The 12,531-nt window shown below is 43.9% G+C and overlaps 1 protein-coding gene and 1 long non-coding RNA gene across 3 annotated transcripts in view; both read left to right on the top strand.

Moving 5' to 3' along the window:
- LOC142388841 (protein NLRC3-like) overlaps window positions 1–9,080 on the top strand; it is a 69,573-nt gene extending 60,493 nt beyond the window's left edge. Inside the window, exons 4-6 of the mRNA XM_075474411.1 lie at window positions 2,095–2,204; window positions 3,271–5,050; window positions 8,894–9,080. Coding sequence (XP_075330526.1) covers window positions 2,095–2,204; window positions 3,271–5,050; window positions 8,894–8,942 — 1,939 coding nt within the window. The 3' untranslated portion in view covers window positions 8,943–9,080. The remainder of the gene's footprint in view (window positions 1–2,094; window positions 2,205–3,270; window positions 5,051–8,893) is intronic.
- LOC142388931 (uncharacterized) overlaps window positions 1–12,531 on the top strand; it is a 406,360-nt gene that overhangs the window by 93,289 nt on the left and 300,540 nt on the right. The window lies entirely within an intron of this gene.

Here is a 12,531-nt window from a genome sequence, read left to right as displayed (position 1 = left end):
TGTCTGAACAACTGATTGGTTTCATCTGGTTTCATAGATAAGTACAGCTGAGTATCATCAGCATAGCAATGGAAATTTATGCCATGCTGTCTAATAATGTTACCTAATGGAAGCATGTATAAAGTGAAAAGAATCGGTCCAAGCACAGAACCCTGGGGAACTCCATGACTTACTCTGGTGTGTGAGGAAGATTCTTCATTTACAAGAACAAACTGAAATCTATCAGATAAATATGATTTAAACCAGCCTAATGCAGTTCCTTTAATCCCAATAACATGTTCAAGTCTCTGTAATAAGATACTGTGATCGACCGTATCAAATGCAGCACTGAGATCCAACAGGACAAGCACAGACACAAGTCCGCTATCAGAGGCTAAGAGGAGATCATTGGTAACTTTCAGCAGTGCAGTTTCTGTGCTATGATGCACTCTGAATCCTGACTGAAACTCTTCAAACAGATTATTTCTGTGGAAATGATCACAAAGCTGAGCTGCAACTATTTTTTCAAGAACTTTAGACATTAAAGGGAGATTGGATATAGGTCTATAATTAGCTAACACTTCTGAATCCAGAGGAGGTTTTTTAAGTAAAGGTTTAATTACAGCAACCTTAAAAGTCTGAGGTACATATCCTGTCAACAAAGACAGATTGATCAAATCCAATATGGAAGTGTCAATTAATGGGAAAACCTCCTTGAACAGTCTGGTTGGGATTGGGTCTAAAACACAAGTTGATGGTTTAGAAGAGACTGTTGCTGTTGTTAGTTCAGAGAGATCAACTGGGCAGAAGCCGTCTAAATACAAATCAGGTTCTAAAGATACTTCTAAAGCTGCTGTACTTGATGATACATCACTGATGATAGTGGGAAGGACTCCATCAATCTTCTCTCTAATAGAAACAATTTTATTAATAAAGAAGCTCATGAAATCATCACTGCTGAGAGTTAAAGGAATACCTGGCTCAACAGAGCTCGGACTCTTTGTCAGCCTGGCTACAGTGCTGAAGATAAACCTGGAATTGTTTTTATTCCACTGATTTATTTTCCTCATATAGATCATTTTATGTATTTGCATATGAATAACACCATGTTTGTGTTAGCAGAGGTCGGCACCACAGACAGAGAGCAGAGTTTCCAACATCCGACTGTCTGTCTCTGAAGAGTGACTGGTCCAAAGATCATCCTCCAGACCTCAGTGATGAAGCTGGACCCTCAGACACAAAGTAAGACAACTGAAACAGAGATTTCAGGACATTTCCTGATCTCTTTTATTTCTGTTAAACTCAGCATTTATATCCAAACCAGCTCAATGTCCTGTTAACTAGGTTAGCACAGGCACTAACTTGCTGCTTTCTCCTGTTGCCATGACAACAAATGGGAGAACAGCACTCAGTCTGGTGTCAAACCAAGGAGATGGTGGTGCACAATCTGATGTGGCAAACCCAAAACTCTGGCTACAGAGCTGTATTTCTGATCATTTTGGTTTGTGTTGGAAATCTAAACTCTACTTCCAGTTCAGGAGCAACATGGCCTCTGAACAGGACCACATGTCTGTCAGTGATGGTCTGTTTTCTGCCTCTGACAGCTCAGGGGGTCACAGTGGATGGATGTGGAATGAAATGTGATCATCTCAGAGTGTAGCTGCAGCCAGTGTTGTTAGAATCTATTTGATCAGCCCAGGTCTTTATCAATACACTTATCGGTTATCTGTAATTACTAAAGAGTTTTTTATTTCTTAATTCTAAAAGAGCAAATGTAGAATAGGATTAGGACTGATTTGAAATGTAATGAAATGTTTTCTGTACAGCAGCAGCAGTAATATTCACACAGTGAAGTCAGCTCAAACTGAGAATTGAACCAAATGTGAAATGTTGCTGCAGGAAGGGTTGAGTTTGTATTCACATCAAACAGCAGAGTTGATGCTAAATGGAGTTATTTTAAAAGGATTTTAGTGATGAAGACATGTGTTGCAGAGGGAGGAAGAGGAGTGGTGTTTGTGAGGAGCAGCAGCTGTCCTGCTGTGCTCTGTGTCAGGACGTCCTGAAGGATCCGGTCTCTGCCAGCTGTGGACACTGGTTCTGCAGACAGTGCATCACCTCATACTGGGACCAGTCTGCTCCCTCAGGAGGCTCATACTGGGACCAGTCTGCTCCCTCAGGAGGCTCCTCCTGTCCCCGGTGTGGAGAAAGATCCAGAGCTGCACCAGGTCAGATATTTCTGTTAACCCGTTTAGACGCACACACACATCAACATGTTCAAGATGCACAAACAATAATATTTTACAAAAAATATGAATCGCCATGACGACAAAGTCAGTGGTTTAAAAAGAGGAGGTTTAACTGCTGAAATGTGTCTGTTTTTATTTCAGTTGATGTTTTAGTTTCTTCAGACGCTGAGAATAAAAGTGTTAGTGGACAGTTGTTAGTTTTCAGCCCCCCTCAGGTTTCAGAAGGACTTCACACACAGCTTTGGGTCTGAATGGTTAACCTGCTGATTTAATGCAGACACATTGTGGTGTCAAACAGAACAACACAACATTTGTTAGGACCTGACTCACATGGACACAACAACAGAGACACACCATCAGTTCAAGCTAAAGAATCATTTTATTAACTCACATCAGACTGAATTGATACGCCAAATCAAAGCTTTATGTTCTGGGCTGTGGACATCAGTTAAATCAGAGCTGGATCATATTTCTGAGTGGAAGACATAAATGTAAATGCTGTAATGAGCAAATAGATCAGAAAATGAAACTAAACCAACACAATAACCAAGATAGCAGCACCTGTGGAGAAGAGCAGAGTAATCAGACTGAAATCAGGACTAAAGGAGCCAAAAGAAGATGGGAGGAGCCACAGGTGTCCTAAATCACACAAATCAGCTCCCAGCAGAACAAACAGACACTCGTTAATACCCCAACCAACCACAAGAGGACCCACGGGGTCATCACAGAGGTCATCAGGAACATCATTTAAAGCTGATCTCCCAGTGAAATGGATCTGAGGTTTCTTCTGGAACACATGTCCTCTGTTCACTCTGCAGAAGGGAAAGCCAAACCCAAATGAATACATGTACTTTTCATATTTGATGGTTTCATGATGGCAGCAGCTGTCCCTGTATTCATTAACCAGAATCCTGTTTGTTCACACAGTTTGGAGGCACTGGGTCTAAATTCAGACACAGAACACAACACAGATAAAGAAGAACAAATGGTGATGAATTGAATGTAATCTGTTTGTGTTTGGTCTCATTTGTTCTTTGGTCAGCAGATGTTGGTCTGCAGGAGGTTTTAGATGAACATAAGATGAGTCTGAGGAGGATATGTGAACATGTGACTGAAGGAAGTGATGGAGCAGGAGGTGGAACCCTCCTCAGCAGGATCTACACTGAGCTCTACATCACAGAGGGGCGGAGTGAAGAGGTTAATACCCAACATGAGGTGAGGCAGCTGGAGACGGCTTCCAAGATCCGCCATGACACTCCCATCAGGTGCCAGGACATCTTTAAAGCCTTAGCTGAGCAGCAGGGGGCCATCAGAGTGGTTCTGACCAACGGCGTCGCTGGTGTTGGAAAAACCTTCTCAGTGCTGAAGTTCACTCTGGACTGGGCCGAGGGCCTGGAGAACCAGGATGTCAGTGTGGTGATTCTGCTTTCCTTCAGGGAGCTGAACCTGATCAGAGAGGAGCAGCACAGTCTTCTCACGCTGCTCCATGTTTTCCATCCAACATTACAGCAGCTCCCAGCAGAGCAGCTGGCCGGCTGCACACTTCTGTTCATCCTGGACGGCCTGGATGAAAGCAGACTGTCTCTGGAGTTCAGCTGTCAGGTTGTGTCTGAGCTCACCCAGAAGTCATCAGTCAGCGTGCTGCTGACAAACCTCATCAGGGGGAACCTGCTTCCCTCGGCTCGCCTCTGGATAACCACACGGCCCGCAGCGGCCAATCAGATCCCTCCTGCGTGTGTCGCCAGGGTAACAGAAGTACGAGGCTTCACCGATGCCCAGAAGGAGGAGTACTTCAGGAGGAGGTTCAGAGATGAAGAGCGGTCCAGCAGGATCAGCTCCCACATCCAGGCATCCAGGAGCCTCCACATCATGTGTGGAATCCCAGTCTTCTGCTGGATCACTGCTACAGTTCTGGAGCACATGTTGACCCCCGAGCAGAGAGCAGAGCTGCCCAAGACCACCACTGACATGTACTCCCACTTCCTGCTGGTTCAGACACAGAGGAAGAAGAACAAGTACCACCAGGGACCTGAGGCGGGTCCACAGGGGCTGACGGAGGCTGACGGGGACGTTCTCCTGAAGCTGGGGAGGCTGGCGTTTGAACATCTGGAGAAAGGAAACATCATGTTCTACCAAGAAGACCTGGAGCAGTGTGGGCTGGATGTCCCAGAGGCATCGCTGTATTCAGGAGTTTGTACAGAGATCTTCAAAAGAGAGTGTGAGATCTTCCAGAAACCAGTTTACTGCTTTGTTCATCTGAGTGTTCAGGAGTTTCTGGCTGCAGTCTACATGATGCACTGCTACACCAACAGGAAGGTGGAGGTGCTGAAGAGCTTCCTGGGAAAATACTACAGTTACTCATCTCTGGATGACTTCCTGAACAGAGTCATGGGGAAATCCCTCGATAGTAAAAATGGCCACCTGGACCTGTTTGTCCGCTTCCTTCATGGCCTCTCTGTGGAGTCCAACCAGAGACTCTTAGCAGGCCTGCTGGGTCAGACACAGAACAGTCCAGAAACCATCCAGGAAGTCATCTACAACCTGAAGATGATGAACACGTCTAAAATTTCTCCTGACAGAAGCATCAACATCTTCCACTGTCTGATGGAGATGAACGACCTCTCAGTTCATCAGGAGATCCAAGAGTTCCTGAAATCAGAGAACAGATCAGAGGAGAAACTCTCTCAGATCCACTGCTCAGCTCTGGCCTACATGCTGCAGATGTCAGAGGAGGTTCTGGATGAGTTGGACCTGAAGAAGTACAACACAACAGATGAGGGACGAAGTAGGCTGATTCCAGCTGTGAGGAACTGCAGAAAGGCTCGGTGAGTTGATGTGTTCATTGACTTCATGAGTCAGTGCAGATTAGTAGCTTAGTTCCCTAAAAGCCGTTTCTGCACATGAACAGCAGAGATGTTCTGGAGAACCTGCAGACAGGTTCATCTGGACCTTTCCCACAGTTGCTGCTCACATGTGCTTCACAGCAGCAGACCTACTGTTGGAGGCAGGAAGCCAGCATTAACCTGCTGTTTCCACTGTTTCCCATGTAGGCCTGCTTTCGGCCCACATGGCCGGTCCCCAACACAACCAGAAGCTAAGAAATCTGGCCAGTTTTTCAGATCGGCACATAAAGAGTGTTTCCATGGCAACCTGACTCACAGGAGAGAATCTTGGACAGATTGGGCCCAGTTCCCAGCTCACTGGAAATGATGCAACAGAAATCTGTGGGAATATGTTGGAACAAGTATTTTGGGGGTTTAAAGTTTTACTGAACTGGATCATTAAGAGCATTTGTCAGAATAAAAGTTTTTGTTGGTAAAATTGTGATGGTTGGATCAGCAGAAGGTTTTATAGGTGAGCAGCCTCAGTCGGGTCATTTCATTGGTGGCTGTTGGAGGTATTGATTGTGAAAGCTTTGGCTCAACAGTCTCTGCCGTCATATCTTTTACTTCATAATGTGCCGCACATTTTCAATGGGAGACAGGTGTGGACTGCAGGCGGGCCAGTTTAGTTCCTGCACTCTGCTCCTATGAAGCCACGCTGCTGCCACACCTGCAGAATGCGGCCTGGCATCGTCTTGCTGAAATAAGCAGGACGTCCCTGAAAAAGCCGTGTTGCTCCTGTTTGGAGCTTTCAGCATTATAGGCGGTAAGGTGAACCCCGTTTTCGTTTAGGCTCGCTCCGTGCTCTCCGAACTACATGCCCGTTAGCTGATAAAAATGACCAACTTATTTTGCACATATAAAAAAAAGTTTCACGTCACAGAATCCTGTACTTTTTTTAAACCGAGACGTTTTCTGAAGATATTTTCCGCAGGGCTGAATGACGATTTTGACGTCACAAGACACCACGTGACCGCGCTGGACCAATCACGTTGCCGATTTACGACAACAAACTGGAAAAATGACAACATGCCTGGTGCTGTCAAAACTAACCTACAGAAAGGAATCTCGCAAAATATCATCTTAAAGTGAACATAAAATAATAATTATCAACGATAATGCTCATTCATGTGTTTCTGAATTGAGCCAATTTAGCCATTTACCATTCAGGTATTCATTTACTGATTTATTCACTGATAACTATACAACACATAACAAAATCAAAACAAGTAGGGCATACACATCAACCGGCATAAACTTATGTACATAACCATAATAAAAGGAATGATACAAATGGAATAGAATAAAGGTAAAAAAAAAAAAAAACGCACGCACACACATACACTATTCCTCACTGTCAGTGTCAGGGCAGCTGTCATCTTCTTTATCCTCTGTTTCCTTTGTGGTGTTTGAACAGCTGGAACACCTGCACAAGTCTACTTTATTAATACTTTATTAATCCCAATTTTGGAAATTGTTTTGTTGCAGCAGCATACAGTATATGAAAACAATTAAAGTAGTAAAAAACAAGCAAATAGAATAGAATAAAATAAATATAAAATAAAATAAAATAAAATAATATAAAATAAATAAAAATAGTGAATAAACATTTGCTATATACAAATCTACAGTATTTTTTGTTTTTTGTTATTGTTTTTTAGGAGAGACTTCAAGCCTATTGAGGTTGAAGTTCTCTTCCAGCCAGAGGGGAGGTGTTGTATATGGTGATGGCTGCTGGTAGGAAGGATATCCTGAAACGGTCCTTGTGACAGTGGAGCTGGATGAGCCTGTTGGAAAAGGAGCTCCGCTGTCCAACCAGCAGCTGGCGGAGAGGATGGGTGGGGTTATCCATGATGGATAACAGTTTGTTCAGTGTCCTCCTCTCCACCACCGATTCAAATGAGTCCAATCTTTTGCTTTACACATGACCTTATTATTTTAGCCTGATAATTTGCCCTTTTGCAGTGCTGGTGGAGGGCATCACTTGTTGGGGGGATAGATAATTCTGGCAAGGCTGATGATGCCATACAGAAAGCTTTGTACCTAGCCTCATTGATGTTTTCTGCGGTTGGCTGATCGTACAAATGGCATACATATTTGCAAAGTAATGCAAATGTAGAGTGGTCCAAGTTAAATTCAGTCCCCAGATTTCTGAAAGCCTTCAGGTAGACATCTTTCTCGCATGCCACAGCAAATGTCTTCTTTTTGCCTTGTGGTATCACACCCAGTGAATGTATGGATCCCAATCAAGGCTGAACACACACTGGCTCCGAGAGCTGATGACACCTTGGTAATGTCCATTATGCGTGTTCTGTTGCCCGTCCCTGTGAAAAAGTACAAGCTGCATGGCAAATCTTTCTGCAGACTCACAGCAATGACTGCTACATCAGTGTCAGGGCTCTTAATAATGACAGTCTTATGTTCCTGTGCAGCATGTTGTGCATGCAAAAACACCAGTGTCACATTCTTCGTGGTCACACTGCAGGTCTTCCACAGCATGAACAGACTGCACACCTTCCAGTACAGTCACACAGTGACATTGGTGTTGATGTGCTATGTACAAGCTGAGGTTTCTTCCCACTGCTGTAAGATCAGCATGTGGCCACGCATCGTATAAGAACTCAGCAAGTGCTTCTTTATTTGTTCCTTCTGATTCCTTCCATTCCACCTTGTGCAGGTGAAATTCTGTGTTTCCTCATGCTTAACAGAAGATATGTGCATGTAACAAATCTTTCGGTCAAAATTTCGTCTTCTTCGGTACTGCTGGATGATCGCGCTGCTGCTGCGGTGCTGTTCCTGTTTACCAGCTCAGCTGACATACCAGCTATCCGATTCGTTCATTCTGATGACGTCTCAACCGTGGCACCTCTCGCGAGCCAAACTGTTGTTACGCCTGCCGAAAATGTACATACGCCTTGCCAGGCACTAGTTATTCCTTTAAACATTGCGAACTAAAAAAGTACTGTGTTCTGAGCGGCGAAACTTTTTTTTAAACCTCAACATAACTCAAATCTTTTTATGAGCTGAAGCGTGTTTGGTTCGGAGAGCGCGGAACAAGCCTGGTGTTCTGAAGGAGTTTTTGAGGTTCACCTTACGGCCTATTAATGGCGCCCTCACAGATGTGCAGGTTACCCACGCCATGGGCACAAACACAGCCCCACGCCATCACAGATGCTGGCTTTGGAACTTTGCTCTGGTACAATCTGGATGCTCCTTTTCCTCTTTAGCCCAGAGGACACCACGTCCATGATTTCCACAAACGGTTTGAAATGTGGACTCAGACCACGGCACAGTACTGAATGCTAGCAGCTTTTATAGCTGCAGATTAGAGATATTAAGACATCCATCTGCAGTGAAACGCAGACGCCATCATCTGAGAAGACGGCGTGAACTGTGGCCTTTGCACAGAATGTAAATATACGAGGGGAAAGCTCAAAGCGTACAGCCTGCAGTGTTGGAGCTGATGTCTCCGGAGACATAATGATGTTGCTCTGTGGCAGCTTTCAGACCCCTGGAGAAGCTAACTGGCGCTTAGAAGCTTCTTAGAGTGGATTCTTCCTGTATATGGGTGTGAACAGTCCCAGCTGACCGTGGTTAGCAAAGAGATCGTCTTTCAGCTGTAAATGTTCACTAAGCTGAAATTTTTATAAAGATTCTGGAGTCAAATGAAAGATGTAAGAATGTAAAAATGGTTTTCTGAACAAGACGTCCTTATTCTGACTTTGGGATCAGATCAAACATGTTTTCAGTCTGAATGTGACACCACATTTCCTTCTTTATCTGCAGATTAGAGAAAATAATGAAGAAAAGTCAGTTTAAAGGAGCTCAGGTCTGAGAGACTGAAGAGATTAATGATGTCGTGTCAAACACAGGAAGATGAGATCAATCACAGATGTGAAGAACAGATGTTCATCAGAGGACATTACATTCACATCACTGTGTTCAGTTAGAATATGAGTTCAGTTGGTGTTTATAGTGTAGATTGTCTGATTTTAGTAGAACTAACTTTACATTTTCTCTCATCACAGACTTGCTGATTGTGATAAACTCTCAGAGACTGAGTGTGAAGTTGTGGCCTCTGCTTTAAAGTCCAACCCCTCCCATCTGAAACAACTGGACCTGAGTCACAATGAGCTGTCGGATCCAGCAGTGGAACATCTGGCTGCTGGCCTGGAAAGTCCAAACTGCAGACTGGAGGCTCTGAGGTCAGTTCACTGCAGCTCTTTCACTTCTTCTGTTTTAGTTGAAATGATTTAGTGATGTGTGGAAATATCCAAACATTCAGTGTTTCCACATGTCTAAATGAATCCTCCCTTCCATCCTTTTCACCTGCCAAAGCAATTCTTTCCTCACTTTCACACACTGAAGCAGAGCTGTTCCTTAGAAAAATGATCCTGGTAAAAATCATTTTTCTTCAGTCATAAAAGGAGAGAAAACACTTTAGATCAGAGGTAAAAATGGAGCAGCTGAAATGTAGCTTTGACTCACCTTTCTGGTCCATCTGAGAGATGTTTGATTAGTAAAGTTTGGAAAGCTGGATGAAGATTAAACTGCAACAAACTGACAGATCTGCTGCTTCTGCTGCTCATTTGAACAGGACAAATGTGCAGAGTTCAGTCACTTTAACTCCAACGACTCAGTCTGCTTTGGGCTTTAGCCTCCACCCAGTAATTAGTGACAGACTGGAGGAAATGGCAAAGCGCTGACTCTGCACTTTATTTTAAACATGAAGGATGAAAAATCTCCAAAGTTGAGAGGATCACATGCTAAAAGAATCCATCACAAAGTGCAGAAACCAGAGAGGAATTCAGAATTACACCACAGAAGAAGAACATGCTGCACACACTCATCTCAGGACTTATTTCCCTTGCTGCTCCTTCCAAATGGTCATTCTTGCTTTACTAGTGGTTTAAATAATGTGGTAGAATAACTGAATCTGGTGATGCTCCGATCAGCATTTTTTGGACTGATCACCGATCACCAAAAGCATGATCTGCCCGATTGCCGATCACTGCCGATCACGGAAGGAATCGGACATTTCCATGCCTTTCATCTAGCAGAGAGTGCACCATTTATAGAAATTAAACCGCCAGAGGTAGCTGGGGACATGTAGAACAAGAATCTGGTGGAGTTGGCAGAGAACATTTTGATTTGGTTCTAAGTGAAGTTTTCAAATCTGACTATGCAGAAATGAGTTTGATTCTGAATATGCTTCAATAATTTTGTTCTATCATTTTGTTTTAATCATTAAAAAGAATGTAGTAAAAAAACAACCAAGTAATGACGGGTATTCCAACAAATGAAAAATCAACATCGATATAGATTTCTGAGTTTACGGGGTGCACTTGAATGCACCATAAATCCGCTCACACGCTTTACCGTATGACGCGATGTAAACGGGCACTCGATTTTCAAGTGTAGCTAGCGTGACCGTGCCTCTCCGAAGCGCAGATGGCGTGACCGCAGTAAGTTTCACATCTTTCTGACACACTTTGAAGAAATTCCAGACAGGAGAGGTCATGCTGTCGAGATGCACTGTAGAGGTTTTGCCTGTTCGGTTCTGTACAGTCACGTACCACATTAGAAAGTGGTCGCTAGTAATTTACGTCACGTGATCGGCTTTTTGATCGGCATATTTTTCCGATCGCCGATCAGGCTATTTTTGGACATTATCGGCCGATCGATCGGAGCATCACTAGTTGAATCATTTCCAAAGATGAGCACTAGTGGCAGAGCCGGATCCAAATATGATATTTGGAAAGGCACATATAGCTGATTAAAGTCAGTTTCAGCCTGCATCCTGTTGGCTTCAGCTCACATGTTTTATTCTTTATTCAGATTGGTGAACTGCATGTTGTCAGAGATCAGCTGTGCTTCTCTGGTCTCAGCTCTGAAGTCCAACCCCTCCTCCCATCTGACAGAACTGGACCTGAGCAGGAACACCATCGGTGACTCTGTAGAGAAGGAGCTGAGCAGCTTTCTGCAGAGTCCACACTGTGGACTGAAGACTCTGAGGTCAGACACCATGTTTTAGTTGTGTGTTCAGATTAATATGATGTGAAAGTTGTGCTGGTCTTCATGGTAAAGTCTGTGTTCTTCTTCTGGGCTTTAGTTGATGAAATGATGATCCATTAAATAATAAGAAAACAGTGAATCTGTCAGACAGAAACAAATCTAGAATCACCGGCTGATGCTTCCAGAGGTCCAGAGTTGGTGAATATTTCCAACAGCCCATTAATCAGCTGATACTAACAAACTCCCCTCCAACTCTGTTGGAAATGAACAATCTTTGACTTGGTTAGAAAACAGCTTTCATCACAGCAGCAGTTGTCTTCAGTCAGATTCATTCATGATGACAAAATGCAGCCAAACAGCTTCTCCCACTGATAACTGAAAGGAAATCACTTTCAGTTGAGCTTTATTTCATGAATTCTATCAATAATTCCCTGTTACACAATGCCAAGGCCAACTGAAGGTGATGCTGACATTTAGTGACTGTGGGGGAAACACAGAGAAGAGTTTATCAGAAGAAGAATAACAGGATTGGACGATGGCTGAGAGAACAGCTGTGAGCTAACTTGTTGCTAGGTAACGGCAGATGGAAGGAAGCTGTGAGTGTGTGTGAGCAGCTTTCCATCAGGTGAGAAATGTGTGAAAACATGCAGCAGAGTCAGTGTTTGATAGCTGTGCAGCCAAAGAGAAGCTGAACAGGTGAAGTGCTGCGACCCTGTGCAGGTGAGCCCAACACAGACACAAAGGATGATCACTGAGCTGCCATGCAGGAGGGAGGCAGGGACTGCTGCATCACTGCAGATACATGCTGTTCTGTTCCCCTGCCGGCTGTGTGCCAGCTGTTCCAGCTGTTTCATTCAGTCAGAGCTCAGAGAGCTGTGAGCAGCATGTGAGTGAATGCAAGCTGAGAAACAGCAGATAAGAAACATTAAGCTTCATCACTTTCTGTGAGGAACAAACAACCAGATTCAAAGTGCAGCAGAAGTTTATTTCACTTTGAATGTAAGTTTCATTCTTCTTTCATAGGTTTTATTAACACTTTAGTCCCATTTGTCCATATTTGAGATGTTTTCTGTTTTCAGATTCACAAACTTTCTGTCAGATTCTGAACTTTTTTCCACCTTCTGACCCGTTTTTTCACTTTCAAACTTTTGCTGCTGACCTGCTTTGAGAGCCCGGACGTCAGCTGACAGGGGGGTTAAATCCTGACTGCCAGAAGAGCAGAGGAGGCTGAAGGGACCCCCATCATGCTGCCTTCAGGGACTGTGGGAACTGCAATCCTTTCTTAGACACCTCCTGCACTCTATATTTCCATGAGTGCTGGTGAAAATAACCTGCAGCACTGACACACTTTGTTAATGTCAGCTGGTTCTGTCAGCACTCAGCACAGATCAGCTGCTCATCCTCCATGA

The sequence above is a fragment of the Odontesthes bonariensis genome, chromosome 2, assembly GCF_027942865.1.
Source record: "Odontesthes bonariensis isolate fOdoBon6 chromosome 2, fOdoBon6.hap1, whole genome shotgun sequence".
NCBI classification, from domain to species: domain Eukaryota; kingdom Metazoa; phylum Chordata; class Actinopteri; order Atheriniformes; family Atherinopsidae; genus Odontesthes; species Odontesthes bonariensis.
Note: the sequence above shows the minus strand (reverse complement) of the source record. Positions and strands in the feature narration are given on the sequence as shown.